This window comes from Lolium perenne, chromosome 3 (genome assembly GCF_019359855.2).
Source record: "Lolium perenne isolate Kyuss_39 chromosome 3, Kyuss_2.0, whole genome shotgun sequence".
Classification (NCBI taxonomy): domain Eukaryota; kingdom Viridiplantae; phylum Streptophyta; class Magnoliopsida; order Poales; family Poaceae; genus Lolium; species Lolium perenne.
The window spans coordinates 26,305,090-26,327,217 of NC_067246.2; the positions used below are offsets into that span (position 1 = coordinate 26,305,090).

Below are 22,128 nucleotides of genomic sequence, written 5' to 3' on the forward strand. Positions count from 1 at the left end.
CTTGTCGCGGATGGCCGCCCGCGACAAAAGGCCCTTACCACCCGCCACAAAAGCCCTGTTTTCCACTAGTGTCTTTAAGGTTGCACCTTTTGAGTAACTTGTGTTCTTTGGATGTGACTGTGCTTCCACAACAGCTACAGATCAATCTTATACCCGACAGAGACCTAGAGATGAAACACACATATTATAGTATAGTTAGTAATTAAAAATCGAATAGAGACCAGGCAACCGTGACTTGCATCTTATACGCGCCGACATGAAACACACCCCAACTTCTGCCACGTGTCTTTGGCGTAAAAACTATGTCATCTCTTGTAGCATCATGTCCATCCTCAGCACACTTTGCCACGACGGAGACCTTGAGATGATCTTTTTGATCTTGTCTACTGTATCCGACAGAGACAACACGGCGTGAAAGGTTGATTGTGCCATCGTCGGCGAGGGGTAGTTTACCATCTCTGAAAGCAAGCAACAAAATTTCCACATCTTGTATGCTGGCTGTACTTGCGGTGAACACACCTTGAAGACCACCTGGGGGCAACACTGATCCGCCATCGATTCGCACACAGATTGTTGCCTCCACAGCTCTCTCAATATGGTGGAATCCTAACTCGAGTGTGCTGCGCTTGCTAGGGTAGTCTCCCCGAAAAGAACGATACTGATTTAGCGTCAAGACAAGAGAACTTAAGTCTCTGTCTTGAGATTCAGTTTCACCTTCAACCTTGAGCACGATCTCAATGTTCCCGGGGTCATGGCAGGTGAGAACAGCACGTGTAGGACCTGTGAGTAAGAGATACGGATGCTGCACATGTAAATAATTAGTTAAGTTAAGGCGACCACTCTTTAATCGGCAAAGGGAGGTGGTGTGATCGATCATGACCAAAGGCACAAATTACCTCCTCTGTGATAGTCTGACAATCACCCCTTGCACGGGCATAGATAACAACATGCTTACGGTTGTCATAGACATCGCGCGCGGTGACCATGCCATATACATGGATGGGCCAACGTAGACCTCCTCTTATTGAAGCAATTCTTATAGATACAATCTGCAGACTACTTCTGGGGTGATTGAAGCTGGAAATATGGTCGGTGTAACACATGGGAGGGATAGATGCTGCATAGATAACATTCACATACGCATCTAGTTCATCCACTGGAACGGGGTTAAAATTAGTAATATGCGGTTGGGTAGAAGTATTTATACTTACTGATGTCGTCGGTTCGCCAGTTCCTTGCAGGGAAATAGTCATCAGGATTCCAACCCTTATGTTCGACCTCCTCTTGGTTAGGGTACCAGTACTCCTCTTCCAATTTCTTCCGATCCTCCTGTTCCTGCACGTCCGCCATGATAGATGTCGATCGTCGATCAATCTCCTCGTTGGTATGGGTCCACGTCCTTGTGCAGCTGTGCTGGGTTTGGAGTATTAGAAATTGGTGTCAGATTCCGGGTTGGACTCAGATTGGAGTCAGATCAAGCTTACCTAATTAGGTTGGACTCAGATTTCAGGTAGAACCACTAACGGCTGTGTGCATCTTGGTTATGCAGAGGCCGGGTGTATTACGTCAACTATGAAGTAATAAAGCGCCCTTTTTCGAAAAAAGGTAGAACCACTAGGAATCCTTAACCAAGTTTAGTTGCTCTAAGGGCATCTACAACGCCGCCGCTTACAGGGGCGCTAGGATAAGTTTCCTGTCCGTTACGCTTGATTCCTAGCCAGACTCGGGATTTTGCCTAGCGTCGTCTCTTTCCTTTGCGTCGGCGCTAACCAAGAAAATGTTTCCAAGGCGTGAATTTAGGAGGGCGTTGGTATATGGTTTTTATATTCCTGTAGCGGCCGGAGCTAGCGCCCAGCGTTGGGACCTAGAAAGCTTAGCTGCTAATCAGAATTTCTGAGAATTATTTTTATGGACTTAAGCGCCTGCATAAGCATCTAGCGTTTAGGGGCGACGCTAGGATCCCTATCCCGGCCGTTTTGGTTGATTCCCCGTGGATCCCAGGAATTTCCTTTGCGTCGATGCAAAAGGAAACGTCGGGCGCTTAGCGATTCTTTTTTTCCTCCACGCAATTTCCCTAGAGTCGGGCGCTTAAGCTGTTGCTAGTTTCTAGCTAACTAGATGGACATGCAAGCTTCGCCTCGCCGCCTGTATGGCGTAAACATTTTAGCCTTGTTTGATTTTTTTTCTTGTTCTGTGTTGCGGTTATTTGGAGTAGCTTAAGCTGGTCCGGTCATACCGAGATTCTAAATGATATATAGCAGGTCTTGGCCTTGATATATCAAACCATGACCATCAATACTTGCCGAAGTGAGTAGCAGTTCATACTATAACAGTCACAACCTATTAAGTGATTTATTATGAAAAATAGAGTAATATCAAAGAATGGGAACCATAAATGTATCAACATACCAACCTAGATCACCCATGAGAAAGAGGAAACCATTAATTTAGAGGTGCAAGGGTGAAGAGCATTCATAAGATAAGTCAGCCTTTTTGACTATCGATATTACCGCACACATTCTAAAATAGCTCGACATTCATCATAAGATAAGACAGTCTGTTTGACAACATAGCCAGGGTGCATGTCAACTATCTAGGAGCAGGAATACAAATAACAATAAAAACGTACGATGCATGCTATTTGGCATAATACAAACATGTATTTTATTTTCACCACGATATAGATCAGAATGCAAACTCAAGACACAAACTCAACAATTTCTACACTTGTTTTTTTCAGCTTCTAAGACACAAAGGAAGTTAAAAGTTAGTTACAGGTGCCATAGACATACAACCTAGCAAAACCTTATTTTCAGAATTGAGGTACAACTCAGCGTAACTCCCTAATATTTCTGAACAGAGTGCCTAATCACCTCAGGCGACGCGGATGGCGGGCATCTAAGCTCGTCACTCGAGAGGATAGAAGCCCGCTGCAGATTCGTCACCGGGGTTGAGGAGGAGCATTTACAACAGATAAGTGTACCCAAACTATAATGATGATCCTAGATAAACTCAAAACATGAAAGAATTACAGAGAAGACTAACCAATCCAATTGATCTTGTTCATGTTTTTTCTCTTAAAATTTCTCAATGCCAAATTTCACCTGCAACAAAAAAACGTAAGACAGCTCAAAAGCACCTATCTGGTCCATAAAAGCATAAGTTCTTCATCACTGATTCATACACACCATGATACCACAGAAAATAAGAAAGTTAATACAGACAACGATTCCACAGTAAATGACGACATAGTTCAACTGTCAACCAAATACCTTGAGATATCCTTTTCCCTGGAAATGCAAGTCCACTTGAATGATGGTAAGGCAAATCCATCCATCTGCACAAAACTAAAATCCATAGCAATACACATGTATCAGTACATAAAGCTAAAATCCATAGCAATACACATGTATCAGTACATAAAGATAAAATCCACAGCAATACACATGTAAGCATATTTTATTACAAATAGCCATGAGGCAGTCAACCGACTGGGAAGCGTGGCAAAGCAAAGTAGGAGAAAGCGTCAAATCGGCTCACCTAATGCGCTTACTCGTTGATCCCCTCCAGATCAAGGTCTGGAATGCTAGCCCATCCCTATCAAAGGCCACCATCGCAGCTCCACCTGGCTGCCCGATCATGGCCATGTCTCCTCCATACTCAACAAACAATTGAATGGGGAAGAGAGAGATAGCACAACACAAATGAAAGCATGCAGCCTCACCTCATAGAACACGATGTCCAGAAGATCGAGCGCTTGGGAGACCAGGCACCGGGCGCCTTTGCATTCCTCTCCTGGCCACAGGGGAGCGACACATGGGAGCTTGCCTACGGGTGACGGAATCAGGGAACCGGCATTGGCTTTGTAGGACGCGGCAGCCAGAGCTCCATGGGAGGGAGGACTACTGAGAGAGAAACGAAGAGAATTAATCGTAATTATAATTTATCTCGGCCCAGATAAGAAATCATGCCAGATACCGTGGAACAAAAATATATACGTCTCCCTCTACCTTATGAAGGGGATACAAAAGTGAGGAGAGCAACCACTCTCATCCTTTATAAAGAATTTTTGATCCCAGTGGGAACCTCAATCTTTCAAACACTACAACATGACAAACAGAAGTCCAGCAATGGGGCGAGGGGCAAGGGGGGATAGATTCATAGATCTAGCCCAACTCGCAGGCACTGGCGGCAGGCCTGCTGGCTCGGAATTAGCGCTGCACTTCTTTTTCCTTCTTTTGGCCGAGCGTCTGTCCAGGGCTTTGGCAAGAATTACCCGTATAGCTATATCATGTATAGAGTAGTTAATCACGATTTTTAGTGGGCAAAGAACAATTGGCCAAGACGTTTTTCTTTATTTTGCTTAGGCTGTCTAGTCAAGCTAGCTCCGCCACTACGTGTGTCTACCGAGAGATGCTTTGGCCAGGATAGGCTTGCCGCCACAGGCAGTGGAGGCAACCTCCACGCGGACCTGCCACCGCTCTCCATGGTGGCATAGCCCACCAGGGGCAACAACGACTGACGGCGGGCGTCGCCTGCAAAGGTGCCGCCACGGCACACAACGGCAAGAGCCTGCCGCCACAGCCAGCGACGACATGTGCCACGTGTCGCCTAGGGGCGCTGCCGCCATGCTGGAGGTGGTCATTTCTGTCAATTGCACTCACAGGTGGTCCTTTTTGTCAATTCAGTGGACAGGGTGGTCCTTTGTAAGTTAATAAGCAAAATGAAAAGATCTCAAAAAAGAAAGCAAAATGAAATGTGAATATTAGAGAAATATGAATTGAGGCCAATTGTATAATATAAACAAATTTTATCTTAGTTCATCTGGTTGATACCTGGATCAAATATTTTGGCTATGAATAGGAAGTCACAAACTCTCACAACAATAGCAGTACATAACTTTTAAGGAACATACTTTATTGTCATGGACACAATTACTAAAAAGTATAACAAATAACCTGAAAATCATTTGTTTTGTTAACAACAAAATAGATAGTATCTAGCCCACTTTGAAATGTCTAGATGGTCTTACATAGTGAACAGAGTGAGCAAGTTAATTTACCACCAGTTGCTGCAATTTGTGAAGCCAGGTCAATTCAAATAAAGTAAGTTGTGTAGCTTGTCACAGGTTGACTTGGTCACTCTCTCATTCCTCTTGAGCAAACCCACAAGTATCGCATCGTATTTACTAAAGCAAGTGTGCCTCGACATCATATATTACATTCCTACTTGGATGGAATCATGCATGGATATAGTAACTCAAACAAAATGTAAGATCGAATCGCTCACCTTTGTTCTAGCTTGGCAGCTGTACGTATTTTGGTTGTGCACGCAATATGCTATGTTCCTCTTCTAACTTCAGCCAAAGATTCTGAACCGGTGAGAGAAGCCACAGTTAGGGTTGAGTTTTTTAGGTACATGCTGTGATAGGGCCTCTTGGCCATAGGTGACAAACTGATAACAGTGGCGGTGTTTCTATTTCTCCCCTGCCTTCTCCATAGCAGCGAAAAAGAACCCCAAAACGAAAATTCAGAATCAAAAACACCAACATGGTGGAGGTCAAAGGCAACCAATCCTGAATGCTAAATAGATCACCGGTATAGATGAGTACCTTAAGGAGAAATCCCGCATCAACGACCCTTTGTACAGAGGTGTAGCCCTGGCATCAACAGATGCTAGCTGCAGTAGCTCTGCTGTTGTCGTCCATGAAGCCTAGCTCCGCACAGACACAAAGTAGCAGGCCGGTGTCGACTCCCTCCACAAGACAGTCAAGAGGTGTCCCTAATTCCTGGCAACGTCGGGCACACCACATGGTCGCATGCCACTCGTAGACGTAGTCGCTTCAGGGTTGGTAGAGGCGCACATCAAATTTGGTTATTTGATAAACCGCTACCGATTTTGATGAACTGCTTCCGCACACCGTCTTATGGGGAGGCGAAGCTCGCATATCCGTTATTGATTTCCATTTCAGTTGTATAAACACTGTTGTTGAACAATTTGGTTATTTCTAGAAATCAGGAATGCAACAGATGCCAAAGTAGGTGAACTGTTAAAGGGAGAATTTTGTAGGGAAGGAAACTATAGTTGTTTCCAGAAACTTTCTTGGGGCCAGAAGTTTAATCTAGTGGTGCGTAGAAATAAATGTTGGATTCTCCCCTTCCTACATGTATTCAAATTCAAGCAACTCTCGCATGTCTACGTAGACCACAGCTAATAACCACACTTTAAATGAAAAGTGATTAACCTGAACTACCACTATATGTGTTAGGCATTAATTACCAGGCATCGGGCGGTTTCATCATACTTGGTACCGTACAAAAAGCGGGCATAATGTTTCTCTTCAAAAGAAAATAAGGGCAGGGTATAGAAGATAGTGTGCTCAACTGCATTCAAAGATATTGGTGCGCACTATCAGTAGAAAACCTGCTCTGTAGGACTTACAAATATTACTTGAGGAAACACATCAACACTCCATGGATACACGGAATAAAGAATTAAAATTGGTTAGTTTAGAACACTATATCTAAAACTTTTAATACCATAGCATCCCAACTGCTTTCCATGGACTGCCCTAAAAGATAGAAAAAGGATTGTATAATAACCTCATCTCTCACGCATGAGGAGTTCAGGAAAACATTACCAGTTCTGAAATACTTGTGCTACCTCAGCAACCCTGTAGGCTTTTTCTAATATATGATCATCCAGTAATTTCATAGGACGGAATCATTTGTATCAAGCATATGACCAATTATGATTTTCCCCATATATGATCTAAATCGGCAAAATTTGAGTTGTAGATGCAGATTATAGTATCTAGGACTGACCAACTGAAGATGCAAGGTAGCTGAAACAGGAAAAAATAGGTGGAACTAACTATTCAGATTTTAAAATCAAGACAAAGCAATATGTTCCATGGCTTCTAAAACAAATAAGTACAACTAAAATGTTTGTGAATTCTAACAGTGCTAGTGATAGGCTGATACTACATAACCAAAACAGGGGTTGCAATATAAAAAGGTTGACATCACCAAGAGGAGTAAGCATGAATTCTAAAACACATTGAGTTTCTTGTATAAAGAACATGGAAATATGCATCCATGGCTTATCTATTTAGCAATAGACCAATGAGGCCCTAGAAATACATGGGTAGATATCCTGTGCCTCGTTTTCCCCATTTTGCATTCTTGCATGAAGTAACTTGACCTACATACAGACAAACTTCTGAAAACATGAGATTATTGCGATATCAATGTCAAGAGTGTAGCTACCATATATAATACTCATCCTAGAGAGAAATGGGACAGAGGAAATTGATTGAAAATGGACTAAAAACAGGAAGAAATCTGCATGCTTTTATAGGGATAATATGGATACTCAATCTCGCTAGAAAAACAAAGCATTCCCACTTAATTTCCAATCCATGTTTCACTCTAATCACACCAGGAAGCAAAGCATTTCCAAATAATTTCCAACTACTTTTATATTTCACTCATAAGGTGAGAACTTTCCTATTGCCAAGAACTGGAGGAGCTGTGCTGAATGACAATCCCTTACAACATGATACAAAAACCAATCAAACCTATGAAATAAACCAAAAAAGAAGAAATATCTGAGCCGAAGTGTAAGGAAGAAAATGAGATAGGTAGAATCTAGGAGAAGATGGCACCTAGACTAACAACACTGGGAAACAAATATTTCTAGCTTGATGGCTCAACATCATAAATGCTTGTAGTACTTCCTACAGGGTTACAGCAGGACACATTAAGGATTACTTAACCTTCTTGATATAAATTCCTTGATCCTTCTAGGTAGAAATGGACTTCGAAAGTGTGACAATACATGTTCCTTCCCTCAAAGCAGCTGCACGTGCTTTGCTTATCCTTGACCAGAAGACTAATATCAATTTCCTAAAAACTCATCTACATTGTATAACATAGTACTATGTGTGAAATATAACATTGCCTCGAATGTTCCATAATCCATACTAACAAGGCCACTCCTCCTTGCTCGAGCATACCTATGCACGTCGTGCCGCCGAGGCTTGGCTCAAGCGATGGACGCAGGACTGACCCCAAACGACCCACAGAGGCACCCGAGCACAGCACCACATGCCGCACTGCCGAAGCTTGGCTCAGGCGCATGTACGTGGGCAGCGGGACAGACCCCTCCTGTTGTGGGTATACTTTATGGGTATATCAACGGCATGGCCTAGATCCGGCAAGCCCGGGTGGCCCATAGTTGGTGGTGAGGCATGTGGCCCATCGGGCGGCCCAGTTGCTGTTGATCGTAAAGGATGAAGTCCAGCCCAGGAACGAGGAGCCGGATCTCAACCGACCAACGAAGGAGGCCGGATCCGTGACAGCCCATGAAGTATCCGGATCCAGCACGTACTTGGAGGAAGGCGGATCCTTGACGTACACGGCAAGACATTGTACCGTAGTTAGGCAACTTGTATTCCGGCTAGGACTCTCCATGTAAACCCTAGATCTGTGCGCCTTTATAAGCCGGATCCTGGGAGCCCTAGAGGCACAACCACAACTCATTGTAACAACGCGAAAGCGCCCAGATAATCCCAGACAAGCAGCAGTAGGTCCTGTCTTCGTGCAGGTGTTCCGAAGCTGGGTAACTCGCGTACCACCGTCCCGTGTGCACTCCGCCCAATGGCCCCTACTTCTTCTCCCCCTCGTGAGGATCCCTCCTCCGAGGTACCGTCGAATAGGCAACGACAGTTGGCGCCCACCGTGGGGCCTGCGGCGTCTGGAGGCCGGAACCGGGAGGGTTCCGCCATGGGAAGCTTCGACGACACAATCGCTGTGGGGCGTGTCCTTTACGCCGGAAATCTGCCGATCGTCCCTCCGGATGAGTGTTGGATTCCGGCTAAAACCGACCCCGTCAAGCTCTCCATCGTCCCAATTGGCGGCATACACATCTTCATCGGGGAAACCGTCGATTCCGATGGAAACCCACTGGTAAGTAACGCTGACGCGACCGCCGCTGAGCAGAACGCAGTCGCGAAGATCCGATCTGAGTCGCAGGAACTTCTTAAGAAGGATTCCGCCTTAGATCTGAAAAAATCAAATCCCACCCAATCCGCCCCTGAGCAGGAAATAACGGTGGAAGACCAATGCAGATCCGCCTGGGTCTCCCAGGTGTTAGAGAAGCAAAGGTGTCACTTCGTGCACTTCATAGCCCATACCGCCGGAGCCGCCCCTCAAGAGATCGGAGCTGGCCCCGTGCAGGATGAGGCGCCAGAAAATGCTGTCGCTCCGGATCAGCAGGAGGCTGTCGGAGAAAACGACGCTCCGGGTCCAGAGGGTGCCGGAAACACTGAGGAATCAATCCTTGGCAACCTAAGCCCAATGTCCGGGGATTCCATGGACACCGAAGAGTTCTATCGGAAGGTCAAGGAATACGGATACGGTGAACAGCCCGACGTCAAGTCCGCCCAGCCCATGCAGGTTCTCGCAACCGTGGCACAGCCGGATCAGCAGGAACCCGAGGACGAAGACACCGCCTCCGATCCGGGACCGTCCAATGGAGGATCTCCGCTGGATCGGGGACTACCGTACGAGGATGTCCTGTCCAAGGAAGAAATAGTTGCGCAAGCACGCATGGATTTGGTCGCAAAGTCAGACGTCCTCAACAAGCCAATAACGCCTGGCGACGCCGCAGATCCGGAGGCTTTAGAGGCCACCAGAAAGGAGATGCTGGCCACAGCCAAGAAGTTTGCCAATACCGCAGCTGCCATATTGGATGAGAGGGAAGAAGCTGCGCATCTCATGGACCGTTTCGAAAGACAGGATCGCGAAATCACCGCAACACTCGAGCAAGTCAAGAGCATGAGAAAAGAGTGGGAGGTGAAAATGACCTACGCATAGGCGGAGGCTGATAGAATCGTCAGAGAAGCAATCCCTCCCCGGAGGATCAACTTCACAACCCCTGTCGAACAGCAGCCGCTCGCAACTCCAAAGGATAACATGCAGAAAGCGGCGGAAATCCTGAACAAAAAGGACGAAGAAATTGATATCGATTACGTCCGCAAGCTCGTTGCTTCGGCAATGCAGCAGCAGAGTAAGGCCGATACTTCGCGCAAGTTGGAATCCAATCCGGATCACTGTGTATCCACCGCGCAGAAGGACGCCCGTATCAATCGCCACCCTGATGATGAATCGCGCACCGGATCCACGGAGCGCAGAAGAAAAGCAAGGGAGCACCCGAACCCAATCCCGGTGCCGTCAAAGACACCTCCGTCAGACCCAAAGAAGGGAAAGGATGCAATGTACACTGGTAGGAACAAGTACCGGGATCCGTCACCTCCACCTAACGGGTACCCGCGTCCCCCGCCACCTCGCCGCCGCAGTCCAGCCGGAAACACCAGGCCCCTTGGGGCTGGTGAAATTAACATCCGCGACAATATGCCGCCGCCAAGGACCAGGGCGCGCACGCCGGAACCACGTCGGAACCAGAACAACGATCATGAGCCTGAGCCCAGAAGGGGCCGGAACAATGATCGCGAGCAGGAACCCAGGAGGAGCCGGAACGCGGAACGTGAGCCAGAGCCTCGCAGGAGCCGGAACGACGGAGGAAACTATCACCAAGGTGAAGGTAGCCACCGAAGTCGGAGCAAGCCTCGGGAAGACCGCCGGGATTCAGACGGCGGAAGCAAAAAATCTTACAGGCCCCCTCGCAGGTCCCCTTCACCGCCACCCAGCGGCGGAGGTGGAGGCGGAGGCGGTGGCCGAAGATCCCGTTCCCGCTCAAAAACCCCAGGCGGCGGCCCACGCGACGCCCGAGAACGCCTCAATGAGTACAGATCTGACTACATTGGCCCAAAGTGCTTTGGCAGGATGATCCGAGAGGAACCAATGCCAAGGATGAACCTCAAGCTACCCGGAAACCTGAAGACATATGATGGTACCGAAAGGCCGGACACCTGGGTTGAGGATTACTACAATGCTGTAACCTTCGCCGGAGGAACCCCTAATATCGCATGCCGCATGCTTCAGTTGTACCTTGTAGGTCCAGCCCGGATCTGGCTCAGCGACCTCGAAAGGAACTCCATCTTTTGCTGGTTCGACCTGAAGAACACCTTCGAAAAGCACTTCAGGGGCACCTACAAAAGACCAGCCACGATAAGCGACTTACAGGCATGTATCCAGAAGAAGGGAGAAACATCAAGAAACTTCCTCACCCGATGGCTAGCATGCAGGAACGAGTGTGAGAACGTCGATCACACCACAGCTATGCACGCCTTTATAGGAGGATTGCAGCGAGGAGGGTTGCTGCGGCACAAGCTCACATGCTTAGCTAACGCAAATAAACTGACCCTGGATGATATGATATCCATTGCCAGTGATCATACTGCCGCCGATGACGACGCTGGTGGAGATCTAGCAGCCACAGCAATCCCCCTGCACTAGCAGAAAAAGAACCGTGACAACGGTAACAGTAGCGGCGGCAAGCGAAAAAATCCCCCTGATGACCAGAAGAGCGGCGGATCCGAGATATTCGCCATGGTGTTCCAACGCGGAGGTCAAGGACGCGGAAGAGGACGCGGCCGCGGAGGCGGAGCCGGCAGGGGCCAGCAGCGTGACGAAGTCACCGCAGCCGGAACCCGCGCTCCCCAAACCTATGAAGAGTACAGAGACATGCCCTGCCTGGCCCACTTGTATCCGGCTACAGGGAAGTCCACTCACACCAATCGCAACTGCAAGTGGGTCAACGATCTAAAATCTGACCCGAAAGCAGGTTACAAGCGAGCCCGGAAGCACCGCCCACGCGGCAAAGGAGGCAAGGGCAAGAACAAGGACAAAGAGGAAGATAGTTCCGAGGCGATGGATGAGGATGACAACTCGCCGGACCCCAAGGCAGGGCCCGCAGGTAAATCCAACCCATTCGAGAAAAAGAGCGTGGGGGCTTACCACACTTTCCTCGGAACCCCAACAGTCCGCGCTACCAAGTCAGCTACCCGGATCCTGAACGCCACAGTTCCGGCTGTGCCGCAGTACGTCAGGTGGTCGGAAGTCCCGTGCACATTCGACAGGGAGGATCACCCTGCCGTCGTGCCAAAAGAATGCTACGCCTTGGTTGTAAGTCCCCGCATAGACGGGTATGACTTCTCCAAGTGCCTCATGGATGGTGGAGCCAGCTTGAACATCATGTACCTGGAAACTCTAGAGCGGATGAACCTCACCAAGGAACAGCTCAAACACAGCAACACTGAGTTTCATGGCGTGGTTCCGGGTAAGAAGGCGAATTCCCTCGGCAGCATCACACTTCCCGTGGCCTTCGGAGATGCTCACAATTTCCGCGAAGAAAAGATCACGTTTGAAGTTGTGCCCTTCAAGAGCTCCTACCACGTCATCTTCGGCAGGCCCACCTACCACAAGTTCCACGCGAGAGCGTGCTACATCTACAACAAGCTCAAGATTCCGGGTCCTAAGGGTATGATTACCGTATCCGGAGACTACAAAAAGGCTCATGAGTGCGAGTTAGGCGAAGCCGCCTTCGCAGAGTCTGTGATATCCGGAGAGGAGCTGAAAGGCTACAGAGCCGCGGTGGATCCGACTGAGATGCAGACCACCAAGAAGCAGATCTCCGAACAGAAAACCTCCTTCAAGGCCGCGATAGAAACCAAGAAGCACGACCTCATCAAAGGCGACCCTTCCAAGCAGGTTTCAGTCGGAGCCAACATGGACCCCAAATAGGAAGACACGCTCATCGAGTTCCTCCGCGCTAACATGGATATCTTCGCATGGCAACCTTCTGACATGTCCGGAGTACCTAGGGAACTCGCCGAGCACTACCTCAACATAAATCCGGGGGCTAAACCGGTGAAGCAAGCTATGCGACGCTTTGGAGATAAGAAGCGCCGGGCCATAGGAATGGAATTAGCAAAGTTACTAGAGGCAGGTTTTGTAAGAGAAGTAATCCACACTGATTGGGTCGCAAATCCCGTCCTTGTACCCAAAAAGAATTCTGAAATACTAAGAATGTGCATCGATTACTCTGGCGTGAACAAACATTGCCCGAAAGATCCGTTTCCCTTGCCGCGCATTGACCAAGTCATTGATTCGACGGCAGGGGCGGAACTTCTATGTTTTCTTGATGCGTATTCCGGGTATCACCAGATCCGGATGAAGGAGTCTGACCAAGAGGCGACCTCATTCATCACCCCATTTGGCACTTACTGCTATGTTACTATGCCCTTTGGCTTGAAAAACGCAGGTGCCACCTACCAACGTACGATGCAGCGGTGCTTGAAGGACCAGATTGGCCGGAACGTACACGCCTACATCGACGATATCGCGGTCATGACCCGGAAAGGATCTGACTTGATCAGCGATCTCACAGAAACCTTTGAGAATCTCCGTCGGTACAAGATGATGTTGAATCCGCTAAAGTGCGTCTTTGGCGTGCCAGCCGGAAAACTCCTTGGCTTCATAGTCTCTCACAGAGGCATTGAGGTTAACCCGGAAAAAATCAAGGCAATCCTGTGTATCAAACGGCCAACTTGTCTTAAAGATGTGCAACGACTAGCGGTTGCGTCGCAGCAATCGGTAGGTTTGTTAGCCGTCTTGGCGAGAAGGAGCTACCTTTGTACAAGCTGCTGAAGAAAGCAGACAAATTGTGCGGACTGACGCAGCCGACGCAGCTCTTCGGGGGTTGAAGGAAATACTCACCTCCCCACCTATCTTGGCAGCCCCAGCAGAGTTAGAGCCAATGCTCCTTTATCTGGCAGCTACCAACAAAGTGATCAGCCTCGTCATCGTGGTGGAGCGAAAGGAAGAAGGTCATGAATATGACGTCCAAAGACCTGTATATTACATTAGCGAGGTCTTGTGAGTCAAAGCAAAGATACCCTCACTTTCGAAGCTAGCTTATGGAGTGTTCCTAGGCAGCCGGAAGCTGAGACATTACTTCCAAGAGCACCCGATGCAGGTTGTGAGCAAGGCTCCGCTGTCAACAATTCTCAACAACGCTGACGCAACAGGACGTACGGCTAAATGGGGCATCGAATTATCCGCCTTCGACATCGCTTACAAGCCTAGGACTGCGGTTAAATCCCAAGTCTTGGCAGATTTCGTCGCAGATTGGACAGAAGCTCCGGATGCAAGTCTGGAGCCGGAACCAGAAACATGGGTCATGCACTTCGATGGATCCAAGCAGCATCAAGGCTCAGGAGCCGGAGTCACCCTGAAGTCCCCTACCGGAGAAGAACTGCAGTATGTTCTGCAGATCCACTTCGAAGCTACAAACAACATGGCGGAATACGAGGCTCTACTACACGGTCTGTGCATCGCCAAGGAAATCGGGATCAAGCACATTATATGTGGAGATTCCGACACAGTGGCACAACAAGTAGCCGGAACTGGAACGCCGAAACTCCGTCATGGCGGCCTACGAGACGAAGTTGATGAGATTGCCAAGTGCTTCCTCGGATACGAAGTCAAGTACGTCGGGAGAGATGATAACACAGCGGCAGACATGCTATCCAAGCTCGGATCCGGCAGGAAGCAAATTCCGCCTGGTATTTTCCTGGAGCACCTACGGATACCCTCAGTTAAGGGAGCTAACCCGGAAAACCCAGAGGTGGCAGTATCTCCGGCAAAGGAAGTGATGGTTATCATTTCGGCTTGGACCCAGCCTTTCCTGGACTACCTCATCGATCAGAAGTTGCCAGAGGATGAGGTCCTTGCGCGATAGATCATCAGACGAGCAAGATCCTACACAATTGTTGATGGACAGCTCTACAAACGAAGTGCAACAGGGGTATTCCTCAAATGCGTCTCCAATCAAGATGGCATTGAAATCCTCAGAGAGATCCATGCAGGGGACTGTGGGCATCATGCCGCCCCCAGGTCACTCGTTGCAAAAGCTTTTCGGCTAGGTTTTTACTGGCTCACAGCTAAAGAAGATGCTGACAAAATAGTCAAGACCTGCCGAGGTTGTCGATACTACGCTACTCAACCAAACGCTCCAGCCCAAGAGCTGAAGACCATACCTATCACCTGGCCATTTGCGGTCTGGGGGCTCGATATGGTTGGTAAGTTAAAAAAATCATCTCCTGGCGGTTTTGAATACCTTCTGGTCGCTGTTGACAAATTCAGCAAGTGGATCGAGGCAAAGCCAGTGAGGAAAGCCGATGGTGCTACGGCACTAAAATTTGTCTGCAGCCTCGTGATGAGATTCGGCATCCCACACAGCATAATCACAGATAATGGCACGAACTTCGCTCAAGGAGAGTTGAGGGATTATTGTGAGACAGTAGGGATTCGATTGGACCTTGCATCTGTGGCTCACCCACAATCCAACGGTCAGGTTGAAAGGGCTAACGGCCTAATATTACCAGGAATTAAACCACGCCTTGAAGAACCGCTGCGACGAGCAGCTGGAGCTTGGGCTGATGAGTTGGAAGCTTTTTTGTGGAGTTTACGAACTACCCCTAACAGATCAACAGGGTTTACCCCATTTTTCCGGGTATATGGATCCGAAGCTGTACTTCCCTCTGACATCATCCACGATTCACCGCGAGTTTCCGCCTACAATGAAGAAACAGCTGACGAGGCCAGACAGTTATCTGTGGACCTGATCGAGGAAGCTCGGAACTTAGCTGACCAGCGCTCCGCCATCTACCAGCAGAAGCTCCGACGCTATCACAGTCGTCGAGTTCGGAATCGCTCCTTCATGGCAGGCGACCTGGTCCTCCGCCTTCGACAGGTGAAAGACCATAAGCTGCAATCTCCATGGGAAGGACCCTTCGTCGTTAACAAAGTGCTTCATAACGGCTCGTACTGCCTTGTTGATTTCCGCGAGCTGAAGGATAGACCTGCTAATTGGCACCGGAAACGCAAGCGTGAGGATCCGGATGACATCTACGACGAGACAGACCGCCCTTGGAACATCGCACAGCTACGTCCTTTCTACACTTAGCATATTTTTTCCGAGTTACAAACTCTGTAATAGTTATACATGATCAATGAAATAAAGCCTATGGTTCACTCTTTGAGTCTTTTATCTCCTTTACTTGTTCATTTTAGATCGTGTATGTTTTTTCCGACTAAAACCGCAGAGCTGGATGATTCCGCCTAGGCGTGTATGAAAGTTGTGATTTTTTCAAAATCGTCCTTTAGGACGTAAGCTTAAGTCTTCTGGTGGAAATTTTTTTCATTGCGAACTCGTGGATTCCTGGTAGCGACTTCCGGCACCTAGGCTGGGGGCTTGTTTCCGCGGTTATGGACGTACGCCATTAGGTTTCGTCACCGCAGGCGAGCTTTTCCGGCCAAAGGTTTTCCGGCTCGTGGAAGGTCAAACGAGTAAGCCGGAAAATTAACAAACCAGCACTTGCTTTTAACAAACGAAACATGCAAATAATTCTAACGGATAGCAGGATCAGTTTTCCGCCCATGCATAATTGTTTCGTCCCTAGATACTTAAGAATTAAAGTTATATTACAAACCCTCGCTGGGGCCAAAATGATGCATTGTTTCTCTCGCAGGAATAAAAGTTTTCACTCCCCCTTAGCCGGAGAAGTCTTGCCCTTTGGATCTTTTTCCTTGGCGTCTTCGGCCGGAGATGACACATCTTCATCACTCTCTTCCTCTTCTTCAGAAGCTGCAGCGCTGGCCTTGGGTTCCTCTTGGGGAGCATCCTTGGAGCTGGTCCAGGTAAATTGGGTTCCCGATTCCGCAGGTCGCGCCTCCGCGTCGCGCTCCTTTTGAAGTTCGGCTTCCAAGGGCTCGTCCGCAGGAAGAACGACCTTGTCGTAGAATTCATCATGCCGGATCCTGCGCGCGATGCGGGCGTCGTAGCCACTCACTGCATCCAAGAGCGCGTTAACATCCGCATCCGGAGGAACGCCCGTGGTTACCTGCTCAAGATCAAGCTCGGGGTTATGTGCTAAGCACATAGTTAAGGTCATTGCAGCTGCGCCTCGGGCTGATGATGATTGTAGATCCGTCACCAGCTTCGGAAGAACGTCCATTTTTCTAACAAGTTTGCGAACGTTGCAAGTGCGACTCCTCTTGATGGATAAGTTGTGGCATATCTTGCGGGAGGCGGAGATGAGATCTTTGCAATCATCGCCTGCAAGTTGCAGAAGGTCGTCTCGTGGGAACAAATTCCGACGCTTTTCCGGATACCCAAGCGGCTCTGCATAAGATAATCAGGATATAAGCATGCAATTTGAGCACAAGAAAAAGGTCGGAGCAAACATCTAGACAAGGTTTTCAGCATAGTACCCAGATGTTCTCGCTGAGCAAGTCCCAGTGATGTTCCGCGGTCTCCATATATTTCTGGAACCCATTGAGCTCTTTCTGCTGCCTCTTGATGGTCTCGCTGTCAGCATTTCTTTTCAATATAAATTCGCCCTTTTCCCTGACGTGCTCAGAGTTTTTCTCCGCCAGCTGTTTCTTGGCCTGCTCCCTCTTTAGTTCCGCCTCCTTTAATTTCGTTTCCAATTCTTGGTACGAGGAGCGCAGGTTCTCAAGTTCTGACGAGGCTGTAACAAGGGAAGAGGATGCGCCTATAATAACATAAGTCAAAAACAAGTTCAAAGTCGGAATGTGAACTAATGACAAAAAAGACGGAAACCAACCTTGGGCGTCCGCCAGTTGTTTGTTCAGTTCTGCATTCGCATCTTTCAGAGTCCGGATATTTTCCGCCTGACTCAGAGTAACGCGGCGTTGAAGGGCAATGTTCTTGTGCAGCTCGTAATGCAGCGCCTGCTGTTCCTGTAAAACATATACAGGGCAGGACTAAAAATTCGGCCTGTAACAGTGGTTTCCTTCAAAGCATTATTGCCGGAACCTTTCCGCCATAATGCTTGGGGGCTACTGATCCAAGTTAAAAACTTTCCCGGAAGTAATCTTTCTCTAAGCATCTAAGCGCTAAATATTATTTGAGTTTCCGCTTACATGCTTGGGGGCTACTGGGGAGTACCTTTTGCTTGCAGATGAGTTTATCGAAGAACTGGCCGACATCCTTCTTAAAGTCCTGGATTTCCGATGTCGCGGCGTCAGGCTTCCCCCAGGCGTTGTTCAGCATGGCGTTGAGCAAGTCTTGTTCAAGCTCCCATTTCTCCACTTCGGTTAACTTGTTGAAAAACTTGGTAGCATATGCCTTGGGGGTGGAAGTGATGTCAGCCGGATCTCCAAAGTTTTTCGGAAAAACGACGATGTCGCCAGCGCCGGTTCCGGCCTTCTCAGAAGAGGTGACTTCAGCCTCTCCCTGGCCTTGTTCTTCTGCATCCTCTTGGGCAGGGCCTTTGGCCTTAGGATCTTCTCCGCCCACTTTCTCGCTGCTAATCGGAATTATTTCCGGTGGAGTGTTTGCGGCAGGAGGGGGAGATTGATTAGCCTGAGGGGGAGACGGCTGAGGAGTAGGGTGGGAAGTACTTGGCGGAGCTGGAGTAGTAGGACCAATTGCCGGAGAATTTTTCATGTGTTTAGTAATAGGCTCTTGGCTGATGGTCCGCGTGGCGGTGGTACTCGGATTCCTGCAAACAAGTGAAAGGGATCGAATAAGAAATAATTTCGCCAAGATAGAGGTGCACCATATTCGGAAACTTACGGGGTGCCGGGGATGATGGGGCGCGAGCGTTTGCCAGCTGTTGAAAGCATCTTCAGGCGTTCACGTTCCGCTTTCCTCGAGTCTAGCGGAGGTGGCCTTACGGTCTTGGGCTTCTTGGCGGAGGCCTCGCCGCTAGCTCCGGCTTCTGAGCCGGAAGCTTTGGCGCGGGGATGCTTCGAAGGTCGAGGGGCCGCCTTGCGGGGTGCCTGTTCCTCTTCCTCCTCTTCGTCTTCCGGAACCTCCTCCGCCGCGTCGCCGCTGACAGGGACACGAAGAATGGTGCGGAAGTTTTCCTCCGCCAAAGTGTTGAGCTGGGAGGAATATGAATAAAAAGTCAAAGTTAACATCCAAAAACTTGTGAAGTTTGAAGCAACGAAGAGAACAGAGCTTACCGGAGGACACTGGTCGTTTGTGTAGATATCCTTGATCAGTTCCGGGACCTGTTGGCCCCTAGGAATTTTCACCAACGTCTTGAACCTTCTCTTGAGGGAGTCGGCCGGAAGATCGTGGCGAGTGACTCGGAGGAGATCGTCCGCCCCTGTGTAAGCGCACATCAGGCGTGCGTTGTAGCGCAGAGGCTGGATCCTCCGGCTAAACCAGCTGAGAGTGAGCTGGGCCCCGGTTAGTCCATCGTGAACCAACCAGGAAATCCTCCGCGCAGCCTTCTCCAGTATGGGTGTTTGGGCAAGCGTGGGGATGAAGCTCCAGCTCGCCAATTCTTCCGGAGGCATGTTGCTGAAGGGCGGGAGTCCATCGCGGACGTTCGGAACTGACGCGTTCTTCACATAAAACCATCCGGCGTTCCAGTACCGGACGGATTCGTGGGAGTCGTGAGGAGGATACATACGGCCAGGTCGGAGCATAAAAGTCATGCTCCCGTAGTTCAGCATGGCCTTGTCCTTCGTCTCCTTCTTCACTCGGAAAAAGAATTGCCATAGCTTGATGTCGGGTCGGATTCCGAGATGCCCCTCGCAAAGAGTTGCGAAGTTCGAGAGCAGGAGGTAGGAGTTGGGGCAGATGTTGTGGGGCTGGAGCCCCTACGTGTCAAGAACGGAGAGGTAGAACTCCGAGCAAGGGAGTGATAATCCGCGCTCGACCCACGCCTTGATTGGGAATGTCGGAGTCGCGCGTGAAACTCCAATGCTCGGAGATCATGCCTTCGTTTTGCAGCTCCCGGAGCTCCGCGTCAGTTGTCTCGCAGGGCCACCATTGACCCCGCACCCCCTCACGGCTCCGGGCCTTGGAAGCTTTCTTGTTTTCCGCCTCTTGTACCTTGGCTGCCATTCTAGCTTGGCCTTGTAGCTCCTCTTCGAGCTCTTGGGCTGTTGGGATCCGGCCTAGTAAAGTACTGGAAGAGGCGGAGAATGGTTGAGCAAGCCTAACGTCGGAAACATATGGTGGTAGATACGCGATGGGATCCGGGCAAATCGGTTCCACGGCACTGGGATCCGGACTACTCGGAGAACTACCAGTGCAGTGAGGAGAACCGTGAGACATGCTTCCGGCTGCACCCATGCGAGCTAAGTTGAGTAACCGGAAAATCTACATTACAACTACTTCTTCTTCTACAAGACCGGTGCACGTACCGGCAATGGCGCGACGGTCCGGCGAAGCACCGGTGAAGTAGAGGTCGACGAGCTAGCGGTTTCGAGCCTCCGATGACCACGAATCGGCGGCGGAGTTGATTTCCTGATCAACCGTGGCAATCTTGGTTCGAGGAGAGGTTTGGGATGGCGGCGCGCGAAGCTCACTGTGGCAAAGTTCGCCGGAGTTGAGATCCGTCGGGCGGCGCGGCGCGAGGAGGAAGATGAAGTGGTGAGGAGCGGTGAAAGAATGAAGAATTACCGAGCCGTGGGGTATTTATAGGCCACGCGCGGAGATTCGGGATTCGGATCCAACGGTGGAAACGGAACGGTCGCACCGATGGATGGATGACACGTGTCTTAGGTCAAGTGCGGTAAAACGACGTGGAGGTAACTTAACCATGCACTCCCGAAATTTCCGGCTAAAGATTTGCATCTGCGGAGATTTAGCGCGGGAAAAAAGGAAGGTGTGCGCGGGGAAGTCGGAATCTCCGTTACGATACCTTATCTGAAGACGAAGGATTTCCGAGTGAATGAACCCGAAATCAAGTAAAAGTTTTGAAGCTCTTCAAGATTCTCTTCGGATCCGAGATGAATGAAGTCGGAAGAATGATGAATCTCGGAGAACTTCGGGGGCTACTGTTGTGGGTATACTTTATGGGTATATCAACGGCATGGCCTAGATCCGGCAAGCCCGGGTGGCCCATAGTTGGTGGTGAGGCATGTGGCCCATCGGGCGGCCCAGTTGCTGTTGATCGTAAAGGATGAAGTCCAGCCCAGGAACGAGGAGCCGGATCTCAACCGACCAACGAAGGAGGCCGGATCCGTGACAGCCCATGAAGTATCCGGATCCAGCACGTATTTGGAGGAAGGCGGATCCTTGACGTACACGGCAAGACATTGTACCATAGTTAGGCAACTTGTATTCCGGCTAGGACTCTCCATTTAAACCCTAGATCTGTACGCCTTTATAAGCCAGATCCTGGGAGCCCTAGAGGCACAACCACAACTCATTGTAACAACGCGAAAGCGCCCAGATAATCCCAGACAAGCAGCAGTAGGCCCTGTCTTCGTGCAGGTGTTCCGAAGCTGGGTAACTCGCGTACCACCGTCCCGTGTGCACTCCGCCCAATGGCCCCTACTTCTTCTCCCCCTCGTGAGGATCCCTCCTCCGAGGTACTGTCGAATAGGCAACGACACCTCACTAGTGGAGAAGAGGCCTTTGGACCCAAGCAAATGACCCACTGCTGAACCAAACCGGGTCCAATGCCCCCATTGGACCCGGTTCGTTTCTGCCCAGGACGACCCCACCCGCTGGCGCCTGTCCTGTAGCGGCCTTTGGACCCGGTTTGTCATACAAACCGGGACCAAAGGGTCCACCCGCAGGCGCGGCTGGCGGTGTCAGCCTGGGGAACCCTTTAGTCCCGGTTTGTATGACAAACCGGGTCCAAAGGCCCCCCTCTGGCTATATAACCTTGCCCCTGCCCAAGTGTGAGCCACACTTAGCCATTTTTTCACTATCTTCACAAGAGGGTGTATTGCTCTCCTCTCTTCTTCACATGCACAAGAGGTGTTTGATGAAATGCTTAAGAGGATTTGCCACTTGAGTTTACACAAATCAAGCCACACTTAACTTGCTTTTTTCTTCTTCATCGAGGTTAACAACTTTATCCTTTTCATCTGCAATTGATAAAATGCATGTGTATATATACATCGTGATGTTCTGTAATGGTTTTGATCAGCTTAATTATATCATGCAGATGAATCGGCAATGGATGTACATTGACCGACGGTTTGACGATTTCACTGCGGGCCTGGATAATTTTATGGCCGTGGCGGAGGCAAACAAACATGGTGGCTTCATGTATTGTCCATGTGTGGACTGCAAGAATACCGTAAATTACGCTCGCTCGAGTCTCATTCACAGCCACCTTCTGCGATCCGGTTTCATGCCCAGTTACTATTGTTGGACCAA

The 22,128-nt window shown here is 49.4% G+C and overlaps 1 protein-coding gene across 1 annotated transcript; it reads right to left on the minus strand.

Moving 5' to 3' along the window:
* Nucleotides 1–202: 202 nt before the first annotated feature.
* LOC127338103 (uncharacterized) lies at nt 203–1,387 on the minus strand. The gene is made up of 3 exons (XM_051364355.2): nt 1,212–1,387; nt 897–1,117; nt 203–802 (listed from the first exon to the last, which is right to left on the minus strand). The coding sequence occupies exons 1-3, from the start codon at nt 1,348–1,350 to the stop codon at nt 203–205; spliced, it is 960 nt and encodes a 319-aa protein (XP_051220315.1). The 5' UTR covers nt 1,351–1,387.
* Nucleotides 1,388–22,128: the final 20,741 nt, after the last annotated feature.

Bases quoted from the DNA above. Each gene is read 5' to 3' on its own strand.
- LOC127338103 (XM_051364355.2), bottom strand. From the start codon at position 1,350: ATGGCGGACGTGCAGGAACAGGAGGATCGGAAGAAATTGGAAGAGGAG. The intron at 1,118-1,211 runs GTAAGTATAAAT...TTATCTATGCAG, and splicing joins CTGGCGAACCGACGACATCA to CATCTATCCCTCCCATGTGT. The intron at 803-896 runs GTAATTTGTGCC...TTACATGTGCAG, and splicing joins GTCAGACTATCACAGAGGAG to CATCCGTATCTCTTACTCAC.